The sequence below is a fragment of the Crocuta crocuta genome, unplaced genomic scaffold (assembly GCF_008692635.1).
Source record: "Crocuta crocuta isolate KB4526 unplaced genomic scaffold, BGI_CrCroc_1.0 scaffold549, whole genome shotgun sequence".
Taxonomy (NCBI): Eukaryota; Metazoa; Chordata; class Mammalia; order Carnivora; family Hyaenidae; genus Crocuta; species Crocuta crocuta.
In genome coordinates, this window is record NW_027529169.1 from 398,077 (window position 1) to 413,978 (window position 15,902).

Sequence of the window (15,902 nt, forward strand, 5' to 3'; positions counted from 1 at the left end):
GTAAATGGTACATCTCCTTGCTATATACCTCCACTCCGTAAATGACATAGATTCTCCCAGAAGCAAGAAGATAAAACGGCACCAGGCTCTGAGTATTTATTTCAGATAATGGTACTTTCCAAGGGAGGACTGGAGAAAAGATAGGCATTGCTGTCCACCCTCGGCAAATCACAGTGTCATATAAGACTACTCAGACCTGCTGCTGCCCACTGAGGAGGGGCCTGTTCTCACCAATGGGGCAAGAGCGGAAGACCTTGGGCAGCCGCAGCCAGTGGGTGCTACCACGTGGGAGCTGGGGAAGAGGGAGGGCTGAGCCTTGCTTCAGAAGTCTTCGCCTGATATCGGGAGAAGAAAGGAGACACTGATTAGCAATAGACAAGGGAAACCTATCTGTGCTTCTCCAAAAATGAGGACACACCCATATCCCAAATTCACTGGGCCTTGACCCTAGCTCCCTCCCCTTGTCACCAACAGGGTTCATCTTATCCTGTTTTTATGGTAACCTCTGTCCATTCCCCTCTTACTCTACAAGCCTCCCTGCTTTGAGGACCTTGGCACCCCAGGCCTGGGGATCTGCCCTTCTCACAGGTAGAGGACTCAGTTCACCCAGCTTCCTCCACTCTTGATATTATTAATAACAGTCATCAGGATCATTTACTGCACTCTAGCTTCAGAAGTTGGTGCTTTACCCACATTGTCTCTAATCCTGACAACAGCTCCATAAGGCAGGTATTAGTTTTCCTATTTTTCAGAGGCTCAGAGACATTAAGCTACCTTCCCAAGGTCCCACCAGCAAGACTACAGCCTAGGTCTGTTTAACTTCCAAGTCTGGGCTCTTTCCATGGACACCATGCTTCTTCAAAAGAAGTGGTGGTTCCCTCTCCTCTTGAGGAAGACTGAGTAGTGGTAACAAGGGATAAGGAGGTGTGAGCTAGACGGTGGGGCCCTCACCTATATATCAGAGATACAAGCACCATAGCCATCAACACCAGCAAGATGCCCACGTATAGGGGAGCCTGTCCAAGGCCTGCTTCTCGACCTGTGAACAGAATCCCAGGCACAGCTTCCATCAGGGTCTGCTTCCTACCAGATAGCCTCTTCCCGTTCCCCCTCTTCGTCCTACCCCTTGTCCAAGTACATACCAGGCATTACAAGCTGGGTGCTGACCATTGCCAGGCTGTTAGCATCAGCCAAAGACACATTGAGGCAGTAGGTCCCCGAGCCACCCTTCAGTACTTGGTGCAAAACTAGCTGGCAGGCCGGGCTGGGTGGCACAGGCTGACACAGCCGCTGGGCAGGGGGCTGGCACCCTGGAGATGAGATGTCCATACAGGCTTCCTTGGGCAGCCTGCGAAAGGTGTTAGCTTAGGTCAGGGCAACTGGGAGGGAACGTTAGCCACCAGAGAGCAGTGCAACAGTCAACCCAAGAGTTCTCAGGACAGCCAGTGGGACACTCACCCGCCTTGGCAAGACACGGTCAGCTCAAATGCATCCCCTTCACTGGATGGCACAGCCTGAAGGATCTCAGCACTCTCAATACCCTCTGCAAAGTTGCAAAAGTTTAAGTCTGGGTACAATGTGGGATTCCTCTATCAGGCCTCCCCAAAGGCCCACAGACAGGAAAGCCCTAGGGCTGCTTCCCCAATCCCATCCCCATGCCTTCAAAATAAAAAGCCTGGGATCTGGATATTCTTGTCCAGGTAAGTAACTCCTTCCAAGGTATGTTTCCACTGTCAGTCTTAGGCAGTACACACCGCCCTCAACCAGCCCCCAAAGCAGTCAAGACTCACGGACAATGTCCAGGTCGAGAGAAAAGGAGCCATATCGATACAGCACACAATCCAGAGGGGTTTCTCGCTTCACCAGGATTAAGGTAGCTGCACCATCCGGCAGGGGGCTCTGGGAATCTGGCAGGAGGGGATTGAAGAGGCAAAGTCAAGGGACACATGACTCCCCTGGAAGTAGAGGCCACGCAGGCATTTTTTCCAGGTAGAGCCAGAGCTATTGCACCCAGGTGTGGCATCAGACAAGACCTGGAAAATCTCCTTTTATCGATGAGGAAACTAAAGCCCTGAAGGAGGAATGAGCACTCCAGACTCACACAGTGAGGAGTAGATTTGGAGTTTTAAGAAATCCCAAATGTTTATTATACTCCGCACTGTGCTAGGTCCTAAGCTAGACACTCATCAAAAGTTAACTCTTCCACGTGCCAACAGGTCATTCCAACATTTTTAGTGTTCCTACCATAATTTCAGGTTGACCTGCATAGAATTCTATGCTATACTTGCACAGAAAGAGATACAAGTTATTATGTAAAGGACCACAGCCTGTTCCCCGGCAGAAGCCTCAGGGAACTGCTCTCCCGAGGTAAGGGAAGCAACAAGCTCTCTCCCAGTGGCCTAGGGGCACACTCTGGTTTCCTGAATTCCAGGTCTATTCCATGTTATTAAGAGGGACTTGAGGGCTTAAAAACACTGAGAGCTCCGATGGGATTCCATTGCTAAGCAAAGGATTGGGTAACATCTGGGGCCTGCGTGTCTTTCAGAGTAGCTTTTTAGAGTAGTGACAAATATCCCACCTCAATGAACCTCATTCACACTGACCCTCTTACCTGTAATACCTTCTGTAGGCACGAATGGGCGGACATCTAGACCCTCAGGCTCAGGGGTGGGTACCTCTCCAGCTGTGGGCTCCACCAACTCTCTAGTTGTTAGTTGTACAACTGTGGAACCAGAGGGCTCTGCGATTGACACTTCAGGTATTGTACGAATGGCCTCTGCAGTTGGCATCTCTGCAGGTGTGGTATCTATGCCCTCTGAGGTTGGCACCTGTTCAGCTGTAGTACCTATGCCCTCTGTAGTTGGCACCTGTACAGGTGTAGTGCCTGTGACCTCCGTGGTTGGCATCTTCACAGCTGTGGTTCCAGAAGGTTCTGCAGTTGGCACCTGACCAGGTGTAGTACCTATGACTTCTGCAGTAGGCACTTGCCCAGCTGTGGTGCCAGGGGCCTCTGCCGTTGGCCCATGCCCATCTGTGGTGACTGGAACTGGGGAGGAGCCACAGGAAGTGAGAGGAATTGCAGCCTGCAGCACCACCTGGGCAGTGACTGGGCCAGACTCTAGGTAAGTGTGAGTCACCACAAGTGCCCGAGAGATCAGGGTCCCAGTATTGTCTCCAAAGTCCCAGGTGTAGGAGAGGTCAGCCCCAGACAAATAGCCACTGGGGTCATGGAGCCGGAGGGCAAAGGTCAGAGGATGATTTCTCAGGAAGTGCTTGTTCCCTCCATCCAAGGCCTGCAGCTGGGACACGCTCACAGAGAAGGGCACCTGGTCTGGGATAGGAGCCAGAAAGGGTGAGAACCAGACCTGGGCCAAGGGAACGTTAGACACCAACTCAACTCAAGCTGACTGGCCCTTCACTGACTCTACGCCCCACATTCTTCTGCCCAGTTCTTCCTGGCTCTGTGCCTTTAAGATTACACACCATTTCCCCTTTCCCCTCTCCCCTTTCCAGTCAGGCCAACCCTCTCCATATGTTACTGCCCTGTGACTTATTCCTTTGCCCTTTCCCAAATCCTTACCGGTAATGGTGAAGGCTGAGCAGGAGTGAGCAAGGGGCACGTAGCTCTGGGACTCCCGGCGGTGGTAGACAGTCACTTCCATGGTATGTGTGCCCAGCATTGCCTTGCCTGTCACAATGCTCAGTCCCGACACTGGGCCCCCCAGAACTTGCCAGTACTGGCCTGAAGTTTTTGAAAAGAAAAGCAGGGGTGGGGGAGGTACTGATCAAAGGGAACTGAGGGGAAGGATTAGAGACAGGGCAGTACAGAAGGAAGGTCAAGAGACGTATTGAGTATGGTTATTTCAGAGAGTATTTGGAAGGTTGTCATATGGGGGTCAGGAGAGGAGTCCTAATGAGGGGTTCCATGGGATAGGACAATTCGGGAAGGGTCCCCAGAAACAATATAGTAGAGAGAGTGGGAGTGGGCTACATGCTATGGAAGAGGAAAGGGCCATGGGGGCAATGAAGGTTAGGGAAATTCACAGAGCAAAACAAAAGGGGATCAGGTAGGAAGAGGTGAATCCAAGTGTGGATGACTCACCCCAGGTCTTCCAGACATAAACAAAGCTTCGAGTCTGAGACCAAGGGCCAGATGGGCAGGCCCTTCCATCAGGGAAGATGCAGGTATCATCAGGTACCTGGGGATACACTGGCTGTCCTCCCCACACCTGGGTCCCTGAAAGATTGATACAGAGTCACCCTCAAACCCTGGCATTCCTTTCTATACACCAGAACTCCTCACATGGCTCCCAGAGAGGGGCTGTGGGAATACTCCTTAGCTACAAAGTACATTCCCCTTGGTATAACCCGTTTGGGGTGGCAGTGGAAAGGATGGAAACTGGAATTAAAGATTCATATGTACTTAAAGACAGACATAGGAAGGAAATAGGAAAACCATACATCAAAATGTTTAGAGTGGTTTGGTCTAACTAGTAAGATAAAAACAAAAATAAGAGCACCAGCTAACATTTATTGAACCCTGCCTTAGCCTAGGGCAAGTATTATGCTAAATTATTTATATAGGATCACATTTTAATCCTTACAACAACTGTTCAAGTAGGTATCATCCCCATTCTACAGATAAGGGAATGGAAGCACAAAACAAGTAACTTGCCCAGGGTTACATATTATTTACAAATTTAAATATGTCTAAATGTCTGTCTAAATCCTAGGTCCACTAGGTCTTCTGCCTGCAATTTGGCACACTATGTATTTTTTCCTTTTTTTATCTGTGTTTAAAATTTTTTCTACAATGAATATTACAGACTATGTATACAGTTTATTTTTTTGAGAAAAGTAGAAAGGAAGAGGACACTTCTTGAGCTCACTGGGGATGCCAGGGAATGTGAGCCCTTAGAGTAAGGGCCTGGAGCAGAGAGGTACTCACCATTGATGATGGTGTTGTTGGCCCAGATGACCTGCCCATCTGGGAGCACCTTTTGGCTTTCAGGAAAGTGCAGGGCAATAGAGAAGGAGGCATTTGCCCCAACTAGTGTAGGGCCATCATTACTGACCTTCAAGGACACCTGGCCACCTAGGAAGGGCAGCCGCATTAGCTGAGACTCTTTGGTTTTTCCTCCCCTTATACCTTTCCCCTCCCTATTTTCCCATGCTCCATTCAACCCAGTTCTTGCTCCTCTCCCCACCTCATACCCTCCTTAGAAATTGCCAGGTTCCCACCTCTCCAGCAGTCAGGCCCCTGGCTTTCTGTCCACTCTGGATACAGCCGCCTGTTCCAGGCTTTAGTTGTGAGTGGCCTTGAGACACCAAGCCAGTCCTGGTCTCTGGGTCCTAAAAGGAAGGTACCATGAAAGCCCTAGGATCATGCCTGTCCTGTGTCAGGGAACAGCACTGTCCCATGTCATCCTACTCACTCTCACATTCAAAGTGCATCTTAATTTACTGAACACCCACAATGTGCCAGGCACTGTGCTAGGTACAAAAGGACTTAAGAAACAAATAAGAGAGGGGCACNTCTCTCTCAGAAATAAATAAAACATTAAAAAAAGAAGAAATAGACATATCCATAAATTATAATAATTAAAGGCACTGTTTAACATGAGCTGTTATAGACATTCAGAAAGTACAATGAAATGACAGACAAAAGAGATTAGTTCCACTCTGGTGGATTGGGAAAGACAATCGGCTTGATGAGTTGGCCTGTGGGATAGAACACTCTGGGCAGAAGGACCAGCATGAGCAGATGCATGGAGGCATGGCAGCACAAGCATGATAGGGGCATGTGGGTGATGGACACTGAGATGAGGCCAAGAAGACAAGCGGAGGCCCTGAGTGCCAAGCAAAGGAATTGGGCTTTTATTCTGTAGACAAGGCCACGGCAGAAAATTTTGTTTGTTTCATTGACAAATAATTCCTACACCAAAAAATTCACCCTTCAGAAGCTTTTTTAATACGATCAGATCTGTATTTTAGAAGGATCATTATGGCAAGCAATGTAGAGGCTGGATCAGAGGCAGGCAGAGGTTGGGAGTGAGGACCAAGCAGACAAAATTTTTATAACTGACCAAGAGAGGTCTGAGAAAAAGGGATATGAGGGATCTACGTATGCCTCTCTCAGATACAAAAACTATCCTTTATATCTATCCTTTGTTGTTGTTGTTTATTTATTTGTTGACTAAAGTATTTAAAACAATTCCCAGACATCTTCTTGTTATTTTAACCCTACAATTTCAATATATATCTGTAAAAAATGTGAACATTTTCTTGGATAAGTACAATGTCATTTCACACTGGACAAAATTATCAAACCCAATTCATATAAAATTTCATGAATATCTAAAAATATCTTTTGATGACTTAAAAAAATCAATATCTAAAAAGTAAGCACAATCTTTTTAAGAGGCTCAGGTGGACAAGTATGAACAGAATGTTTCCAAAATACATTAAGGAACATAATAAAAGAAAAAGACTTGAAACTACAGCACAAATGAGGGAAGTCAGATGAAGGAGAACCTCCAAGAAGTCTGTGAGACCAGGGATCTAGAGAGAGAAAGGGGAAACTGGGACATGATATCTATATTTTAGCACAGGAGAAACTATCTTTGCTCCATTTCTAATGTGTACTGGAAACCTAGTTGAGTCTGCTTGGGGAGGAGGGATCTGGAATCATCTCATAGAGCATCCCACCACTAGAGCAAGAGAATCATAAGATGTCCCATTCTTTCTTCACTCCCAACCCTCCCTCCTCAGAGCAGCACGGGACATTCCAGACCCTCTCACCACCCCCACCCCCACCCCTTGCTTCTGTCACGAGGCCCCAATCCCCCAGAGCCCTTTCATGTGATGCTCAGCTGAGACCCCTCTGCCTGTCTCTTCCAGCCCCAGAACAAAAGCCTGAGCTGTGTTCACCCATCCCCATTTCAAAGAGGGGAGGTGGTACCTCCTTACCTTTTCAATCCTATACCACATTCTCTTACTTCTCACTTCAAATACTCTATCCCAGGTGCCTAGTTATTGCCTCAAAGAGTCTCCCACTCATGTCACTTTTGAAGCCCCTGCTTGGACTCACTGCCCAAGGGACCTCAAGATTAGGGCTACAAAGACCCACTATCCTTGTGCCCTTGCAAGCGGATGAGATTATTCTCAGGCTCAGTCCCAAATCTCCACATAGGGAGGGAGCTCAGATGCCCATGTCCTCACTAAATCAAATGGGTGGAAGAAGCCTGAGACACTGCTGGTATCTCCCATAAGGAGGGGAAAAACCAGAGCAGGTGTGCAACCCCAAATTCACACTTGTTCATGTCAGTGCTCCCCACACTCACCTTCTGTGGCCCCCACAGCCAGAAAAGCACCCATCACAGCCACATGGAGAAGGCATTTTCTCAGCACCAGATTCATCCTGTTCTTCCTTCCAGCAACCAAAGGCGCTGGGGGGCTGGGGCAAGCCCCTATATAGGAGAGGGGTGCTCATTTGCATAGCCCTTCCTCCAAGACATCCAGAGGAGTCTTGGGAGGGGTAGGAGGACGGGAGAAAGGCAGAACTGACAAGGGATCCTGGTCCCTGAACATCCCGCTACTCATCGATAGTTTCTGGTTTCACTGGGTCACTCTCTTCTTGACTGGGAAAGAACTGACTGAAGGGCAGCTGCATAACATATACCCAACACATACGATTCATCATAGGAGAGTGAATCAATCTGTTTGTTTGGTTTTTTAATCAAACCAGGAAATCTCTCAAAAAAACAAGAGACCCTGCATCCCAAAAGAGAGAGGTATCGAATAGGCAGAGGGCGGAGGCAACTACATCTCCGGGGCCCAGAAAACCCGTACAATGAGATTCCCAGTTTCCTGCTTTTCAAAGGAGGCTCCCTGGGCCAGGTGGAATTTAATCTTAGGGCGAGACACATTTTCCTAGGAGTGGGTGAAACGGCGAATGAGAGATCAGGAAATCCCTACGGATTCAGTAGGACAAATCTCGAGTCCAAATCAGGTACTTGGAAAAAGACATTTTGCTTCCCCACCGAGACAGAAACTTGTTTTAAGTATCCTCGGAAATAAACTTGCGTGAGGTACGCTCATTTGCCGCAGCTAGGCGCGCTGGGCTCGCCCCCTCCGCTCTGACGTTGACCAATAAGAAAAGGTGGAGGCGGAGCTAGGGAAACGCGGGAAGGAGGGGCGGGGCCTCTGGTGGCGGCAGGGAACTGGAGGGGAGGCGGCAACATTGTTTCAAGTTGGACAAATTGACAAGAGCAAGAAATACACTGCGTTCCATCCCGACCTGGGGCCGCGGAGCTGGGCCCGGTTTTCCCCTCCTCCACCCCCCGAGAGCCGGGGCCCGCCTTTTGCAGGGTTCCCAGGCTCTAGCTCCAGGGCCGGGCTGACCCGACTCGCTAGCGCTTCATGGAGAACTTCCAAAAAGTGGAAAAGATCGGAGAGGGCACGTACGGAGTTGTGTACAAAGCCAAAAACAAGGTGACGGGAGAAGTGGTGGCGCTTAAAAAAATCCGCCTGGACACGTGAGTGGCCTCTGTACCCGGGACTCCTAGCTCGGGAGCTCCTGGAGTGCCCCCCTGCCCCCACCCCAACAGGCGGGTAGCCGTCCAAGGACCGGAAGGTAGCAGGGAGGGACTTCTTTTGAAGTGGAGAGGTGGGCTGGAGGACAGCGAAGGGCTTCCCGGTGGAGAGTGTAGGGCACTTAGAATCTATGGGAAACTTCCTCCCTAAAGTCGAGGGATGCCCCCAAATGTGCAGTCAGAACGACTCAGGAAGAGGAAGGTCTCCTCTGAGATGGGGTCCAGGACTCATCGTGGAATTGGGTCTTGTGGGAACCAGTGTAGAGCACCTTTCTGAATGAAGAGTCCTCCTCACTGCCCCAACCCCACCCTCATCTTAGAATTCTCTACCTCTTTCAAAAGAATGGCAGTTGAACCTCACTGGCCCCTCTAGGGAGGCTGGGTGCTGCTACTCCTATCTTTTCCGTTTCCTTCTCTCTTCTTTACCTACATCAGGAGGCTTTACTTACCTACCCTTGGGAAAAGAAGAATAATGACCTTAATATATCCCCAAACCACTCCTTGTCCCCCGGTGGATTAACTCCTACAGCACCCTTTCTCTTCTCTCACTTTCCTAGGGGATGCTGGGGTGGTGTCTCAGTGGGAAGAAAAGAATGACTGGGCTGGGGGAATTTGTAACCACATTCCTATCTCTGCTTTCTCCATCTCTCCAAGTGAGACAGAGGGTGTACCCAGTACTGCTATACGAGAGATTTCTCTGCTTAAGGAGCTTAACCACCCTAACATTGTCAAGTAAGTATCTGGGAGGTGTTCTGACAATAGAGGAGGTGTTCTTGTCTGTGTAGCCTGGGTATTCTTCTTACTCACCTCTATTCCTGTACCTCCCTTCCCTAGGCTGCTGGATGTCATCCACACAGAGAACAAACTCTACCTGGTTTTTGAGTTTCTGCACCAGGATCTGAAGAAATTCATGGATGCCTCTGCTTTGACTGGCATTCCTCTTCCTCTCATCAAGGTAACTCTTCTTATCAACTCCTCCCCAACATGGGCATGTTTTTGGGGGACTAAAGGCAGGCAATTCAGACTGAGTGATTATTTGTGATCTTGGCTTCCTTCCCAGACCTCATCCCCCTGCACGCACGCACGCGCGCGCGCAATGCACACACACACACACACACACACACACACACCTTTCTTTTGTGGCTCTCTCACTGCTCATTATGCTTATTAACCCTAGGGCTGGGCAGAGAATCAAAGAAGTTGAAACTCTAGTGAGTCAACTTCATAGCTCAGGCGGAAGGTCAGATGAAACTCAGATAAATGGGACTTGAGGGCACTTGGTAGGTTCCTCCAAGAAGCCCTTCCACCTCTTTGGTAGGAGAAATAGCCAGTGAGTTTCTGTTGTCTGTTTTAGGGCTGAGTTCTTTACTCCCTGAGCTACCTTCAATCTATCAACATTTATTCAGTTTATTGAATACCTTCAATGTGCTAGGCACAGGATATGGAAAAGAGATGCAAAACTGAATAAGACCTGGTCCTTGTCTTCACTAGACTGATAGTCCAATGGGAGATACAGTTTATAAGCATGTAATTATAATCTAACATAGTAAAAGGCTTTGGTAAAAGTTTGCAGGCACAGAGCAGACCCTAAGCTCACTGTGGTAGAGAAACAAAGTCCTCTCTCTCTCTTTTGTCAGAGCTATCTGTTCCAGCTGCTCCAGGGCCTAGCCTTCTGCCATTCTCATCGGGTTCTGCACCGAGACCTCAAACCTCAGAATCTGCTTATCAACGCAGAGGGGGCCATCAAACTAGCGGACTTTGGATTAGCCAGAGCCTTTGGTGTCCCTGTTCGTACTTACACCCATGAGGTGAGACCCTCTTTGCATTTCTTCTCTGAACTTTCTGGGAGGTTTTGACAAGAACATTCACAAAATTATTAAACATCTCTGGTCAGCAGTTTCTCTCTCATTACATGGAAAGTATCTCTGGCACTCCAGGAGGTTTTAGAGTATGCACGAAGTTCTGATTGTGGGGCTAACTGGGCTTTGATAGATGCCAAGCCAGGAGAACTGGTTGGCCCACTGTTAAAATTATGAGCACTTTTCTCAAGTTTTCCAGGAAGGTTGCAAATTATGGGTTCAGAAAATATGGTTCCCAGAGCCTAGCTCTGGTCTCATAAGTTGTATGTAGACATTTATACTTTGGGGAAGTCAGAAAGATGGGAAAGATGGAGGGAAAGGAGCTGCTTGTCTTCAGGCTGAGAGTTAGCAGAGTAACACTGAAGAGCTGAGACGTGGGAATCACCATGCCCCATGCACCGCCCTTCCCCTTCCTGCTCTTATCCCCAGGTGGTGACCCTGTGGTACCGAGCACCTGAAATCCTTCTGGGCTGCAAGTACTACTCCACAGCTGTAGATATCTGGAGCCTGGGCTGCATCTTTGCTGAGATGGTACGGAGGCAAGCCCGAGTTCCACCCAGCTCACTCCCCCACATTCAAGAACAATAGAGCGGTTTCTTGGCCGAGACTCATGGCCCTTCTATATTATCACAGGGTTTCTTCTCTAGAGTAGCACCAAGGCAAGTCGGGGGAAAGACTAGGACTGTTGTCCCTGATGTCAACCACAATGTTAGTATATCCTCAGACAGCCTTATCATGCAATACACATCTCTTATCCCTGAATTGAGCAAAATCATTTCTGCAGCTGTTTTAGCTTTAGTCTGCATATACTTGGGAGAATGAGTACCGATTTAGTGCCGCCTTCATTTGGTCTTTAGACCTTGTAGGGTTCCAGGTTAATGGGTGAAGCCAGCTTATGTTCACCTTATCCATACCTTTTATTTAAACTGCAGACTTAAGTCATCCCCCCCACCCCCCACCCCCCAAACCTCTGGCTTTTCAGTTTGTAAGATCCCTGAGGCCCAGCCTTTTCTGGGAGCTCTCATTTCCTTTAATATAATAGTGGAGTGGGCTGAGTTTTCAAATCAAATCAGCAATTTGTTTTATGGTCCTTTATCTGGGGTGTGACTGGGGGCTTGGAGACCATTAGCCTATATATAAAATGTGCATTTATCCCCCAGTACATTACCTTACAATTGCCCATATTCCTCTCTCAATTCATCAAAAAATATTTGTTAAGCACCTAGTGTGTACCCAGCACGATGCTAGGTGCTGTGGGGAACACAGAAGAAATGGAAGACACAGTCTCTGCCCGCTGTGCTCCTATCTAGAAGTGGCTGCATCACAAGGAGGGGGGATGACCGCAGTGTCTACCCCACACCCCGTGAGTGGCTTGGGATCCCTTTGCTACATGTCAGTGGCACCCCAGACATTCACCCCCTCCCAGCCCCACCCAGCCTTGGGGATCTGCAAAGGCATGGTTGGGGGAAGGAAGGAGGGGGCAAGGAGACAGATGAAGGGACTTCATTGTCTCAGGCTCTGTGTGACTGACCCCATGAAAAGCCCTGGGGAGGGAGTCATGGGGCCCTGCTGACCTTCCACTGCCTGTGGGAACCTTCGTTGCACAGGGAGCGGCTTTGACTGACATCAGTGTGGGTCTTGGCCTTTTTTCTTCCCCCATTTTCAGGTGACCCGCCGAGCCCTATTTCCTGGAGATTCCGAAATTGACCAACTTTTCCGGATCTTCCGGACTCTGGGGACCCCAGATGAAGTGGTTTGGCCAGGAGTTACGTCTATGCCTGATTATAAGCCGAGTTTCCCCAAGTGGGCCCGGCAAGATTTTAGCAAAGTTGTTCCTCCCTTGGATGAAGATGGACGGAGCTTGCTATCGGTGAGAACTGGGGGTGGGCACCCATTTCCTCTCATTTACTCCCCCAGGGCAGGTTTTCTCCAGGATGTAGGAAGGATGAGACCCTAGACTCTGGGTCTTGGCATTTCCCTAGCCCCTGCTTCTCTCTCCCTGTTGGCACACCCATTTAGATGTAGGGAGGAGGGAATTGGGAACTCTGCCTTGGGTAAAAGTACTTCTGGTTTCCTGAGTTCTCGGAACATCTGCTGCCCATTTAGTCCAATGTCACATCACTGAAGTCAGCATACATCTCTCCCTCCAGCAAATGCTGCACTACGACCCCAACAAGCGGATTTCGGCAAAGGCAGCTCTGGCTCACCCTTTCTTCCAGGATGTGACCAAGCCAGTGCCCCACCTTCGACTCTGATGTCCTACCCCAGTCTCACCCTCTCCTCCAGCGAGAGCCTGATCTGGCTTGGCCCTGGGCTATTTGTCCTCTGATCTTGTCTGGCTGCCTTAACACCTCCTCCTCTTAGACAGCCAACTCTGAGGATATAAGGGGTGGAGGAGAGAAATAGAGGAAATGAAAGGAAGCTTCAGTATTAGATGCACTTAAGTCCCTCCACCACCCTCTCCCCCTCTTCTTGATTATTACTGAGGAGGGCTGGTATTTAAAAAAGAAAGAAAAAGACTGCCCCTACACAGGGTTTGCCATCCCAATCTCTGAAAGCCCTGAAATTATTATTTCCTGTGTTTGGGATGACAGACACCCCAAGCCTCCCTCGGCCACTGCGTTTGTAAGGCCAACTGATAGCAAAGATCCTAAGTTGGAACTTTGGAAAACCAAGCAAAACAAAAACATAGGGAGGGGCCCGTTTTAAAGAATTAGGTTAAAAAAATAGATCCAACCAGTTTATACCCTAATTTTAGTGTTTCATCTCACCTAACAGTCTGGGAGACTCAAGACTCCCAGTCTCTGCAGTCTTGATGGGACTGTAATAGAAACAATTGCCCCTAGTCCCTCTATCTGTCCCTCCTGTGGGCAAGAGGTGTCTGGGAGGCTCTAGGACAGGGATTGTACTTCACCGTGGCCTTATGAGGCAAATAAAAGTTGTCTGAATTTTTCTTTTCCTTTTAAGATTCTTAGTTCTTCATATGCCAGGTCCCATCTTCCTCTGAAGGCCACCCCATAGGAGTGGAAGTTAGGGTTTGGACATCATTTTGAAAATGCTGACACTTTTTTAGGGCTGTGAATGAGTGAGGGCATTGGGAAATTTTTTTTTCTTTAAAAGAAGGACGAACAATTATATTTATATTTCAGGTTATAGTAGTTGTTTAAGTGGGAATGGGTGGATTTGTTGCCATGTGCACCTTGGGGTTTTGTAATGCGAATGTTTAAAAAAAAGAGTATTTTTTTCTTCTTATGATGTTTGTCTCCCTTCTCCCACCTCTGGTCTTCGAGTGTTCTCGTTATTAACATTATTTGTAATTTAGTTTGTAATTCATTAAAAACAAAAGTTCCTAGTTTTATTTTTTCATCTCTTTCCTCCTTTACTTAGGTGTATTTATTTACACAAAGAATGATGTGTGAGAGAGAATATGAATGTGCATATGTGAGAGTTGGTTTCAAGGCTCCCCTTTTCCTAATCTTTCTGTTTAGGGCTACCCACCTCACCCCATCACCCCAGTCTGGCCCCTATTATGCAATTGGTATAGTGCCCAAGGTGGGCAAAATGGGAATTACTGCTCCCATTTTTACGGCTGGGTTAACAGAAGCCTACTTCTTTTTCCCCACGAACCTGAATTATCCCCTGCACACAGACACACATACCACACACATATATATACAAGGCGGCAGTTCCAGGATTTCAGAGATTTAGGAGGGACTCAGGAATAGCAATGCGATTGGAAGTGGGCTCCATGGGAATTCGTCTTGACACTGCATTTCCCAAAAAGCTCGTCGTTTTTCCTTTTTGTTGCGTATCACAAACAGCTTTCTAAAGATACTTTAATCACATTTACATACATCTCAGAATATATAACTTGTCTGTAGGAAAAAAGTATTAAGAAGGGGGCTAAGTCTCCCCAAGCTACCACTTCTTGGAGTTGCCACGGTCTCAATCCCACCAAAATACATCTCAGACCGCCGGCACGAGCCACCCGCAAAATTCCTGTCTTCTGGGGCCCCACAAAAAGGAGGACGCACCGACGTGAGGTCTGCTTTAATTCCCAGGCTCCAGTCCTTAGGTGAGATACCTCTCTTTACGCCGCCAATTTGTCATAGAGGGCGGGGCGCCAGAGTCAGCCCCCGCCAAATTCGGGGGGAGGGGCGAAGGTCAGTAGCGGCCTTCCTAAGGCTACTTTCAACCCGCCTTGCCTGCCATTCAAGTTCCGAATTTTCCCAGTACTGGTTAAAACTTCACTTGGACCCGCCTCCGTCACTCACCTGATTAGATGTTTATGAGTCAAAAGGCGGGGTCATGAGGGTGTCGGATGTTATTGGTTGGTATGTACGCCTGTCAGCAGTGCACCGCCCCCTGTCTCAGAAAGCTCGCTCTTTAATGGCTCCTCACCTCGTCCATCTTCAAGGTTTCCCTCTCTGTATTGGTCCGGAGCTCCGCGGTCCAGTCCCTCGTTCATACTCGTTGGTGACAGCGCCGGAAGAGGTCCGCCTTTCTCCAGAGGATTGGAGGATTAGTGCACACATCGCCCACCCTTGGCGGTAGGCGGGTAATCGTGCTATTGGCTGGGGCCCCCACCCCAGGGCGAGGAGGAGGAGGAGGAGGGGCAGGAGGGTTTGGTTGAGCTGCAGCTGTTTGTCTGTTCGACACAGGCTTGGGCCCGACGGGGGAGACGGAGCCCCAGGTACCGGGCTGATGGAGCCCATAAGGGCAGGGGCGGAGGCGCCCAGGAGAGGAGAGCGGCCTGGCCTAAGAGCAGAGGCGGGTCTGGGCCTCAGCGAGGGGTCAGAGTGGCCCACTGGAGAGGGGAGCAGGGGCCGGGCCCCGGCAGGCCTAATGGGGGCGCTGAGGAGGGGGCCGGGCGGGCTGGGAGCCCGAAGTTGGTGAGGCCGGGAGGCGGCCGGGTGGTGTTGGCGGCCTGCGGGGCGGAGGGCCGGCGCGGGAGGCCCGGGGCGGTGTGAGGGCAGGGGCAGGCCTCATTGAGCAGCTCTGAAGAGGGAGGAGCTGGGGGAAAGGGACGGGGCAACGGGTGAGGTAAGCCCTTATGCCGGGAGGTGAGGAGGGGTCAAACCAGACACCCGGGCCACGAGGGTAACCGGGGCTGGGGCTCTCGAGCCGTCTACCTGGAAGGGCCTGAGAAGGCATCTTAGTTGGGTAAGGGGCATTCTCTTAGGGAAAGTGACTTTTCTGAATAACTGGGGTGCCCCTGAGTTGAGCTGGAGAGGGACTTGGGTTCATGGAGGGAGTACCGAGGCAAAGGAGGAAAGCTTTACTAATCTAGAAGACTAGTTAGTTGGAGAAGTGGAAGCCGGGCCTGGTGTCAGTTATGGGAGCTTCTGGGAATGCTCAAGGGTGGACTGGAGGATCTGGGTCTTGAAAGGACCCACTCTTTTGTTCCTCGTCGTGTTGAGTTGTGGTGACTCGAAGTGTTTTTGGTATT

General features: G+C 49.4%; 3 protein-coding genes across 4 annotated transcripts in view; 2 read left to right on the top strand and 1 right to left on the bottom strand.

Moving 5' to 3' along the window:
• Positions 1-82: 82 nt before the first annotated feature.
• Positions 83-7,419, bottom strand: PMEL (premelanosome protein). Its single transcript, XM_077757469.1, has 11 exons — positions 7,344-7,419; positions 5,242-5,352; positions 4,949-5,095; positions 4,103-4,237; positions 3,581-3,742; positions 2,612-3,331; positions 1,791-1,907; positions 1,459-1,543; positions 1,143-1,348; positions 952-1,039; positions 83-335 (listed from the first exon to the last, which is right to left on the bottom strand). The coding sequence occupies exons 1-11, from the start codon at positions 7,417-7,419 to the stop codon at positions 191-193; spliced, it is 1,992 nt and encodes a 663-aa protein (XP_077613595.1). The 3' UTR covers positions 83-190.
• An 802-nt stretch (positions 7,420-8,221) lies between these two features.
• On the top strand, positions 8,222-13,819 carry CDK2 (cyclin dependent kinase 2). Of its 2 annotated transcripts, XM_077757467.1 has the most exons (8): positions 8,222-8,537; positions 9,249-9,326; positions 9,429-9,549; positions 10,232-10,402; positions 10,883-10,984; positions 11,673-11,816; positions 12,120-12,323; positions 12,604-13,819. In XM_077757467.1, exons 1-8 carry the CDS (start codon positions 8,422-8,424, stop codon positions 12,706-12,708), a joined length of 1,041 nt encoding a protein of 346 aa, XP_077613593.1. In that variant the 5' UTR covers positions 8,222-8,421; the 3' UTR covers positions 12,709-13,819. The 2 variants fall into 2 exon arrangements, with proteins under 2 accessions (XP_077613593.1, XP_077613594.1); XM_077757468.1 differs by lacking the exon at positions 11,673-11,816.
• A 1,237-nt stretch (positions 13,820-15,056) lies between these two features.
• The window catches only part of RAB5B (RAB5B, member RAS oncogene family), a 13,495-nt gene continuing 12,649 nt past the window's right edge, over positions 15,057-15,902 (top strand). Inside the window, exon 1 of the mRNA XM_077757470.1 lies at positions 15,057-15,146. The gene's annotated coding sequence lies outside the window, so the exon portion shown is untranslated. The remainder of the gene's footprint in view (positions 15,147-15,902) is intronic.

Coding starts and splice junctions, on each gene's coding strand:
- PMEL (XM_077757469.1), bottom strand. CDS start 7,419: ATGAATCTGGTGCTGAGAAAATGCCTTCTCCATGTGGCTGTGATGGGT. Junction 1,908..2,611: donor GCCTACAGAAGGTATTACAG/GTAAGAGGGTCA, acceptor CCCTCCTGCCAG/ATTCCCAGAGCCCCCTGCCG. Junction 1,544..1,790: donor TCTCGACCTGGACATTGTCC/GTGAGTCTTGAC, acceptor GCAACTTTGCAG/AGGGTATTGAGAGTGCTGAG.
- CDK2 (XM_077757467.1), top strand. CDS start 8,422: ATGGAGAACTTCCAAAAAGTGGAAAAGATCGGAGAGGGCACGTACGGA. Junction 9,327..9,428: donor AACCACCCTAACATTGTCAA/GTAAGTATCTGG, acceptor TCCCTTCCCTAG/GCTGCTGGATGTCATCCACA. Junction 9,550..10,231: donor TTCCTCTTCCTCTCATCAAG/GTAACTCTTCTT, acceptor CTCTTTTGTCAG/AGCTATCTGTTCCAGCTGCT.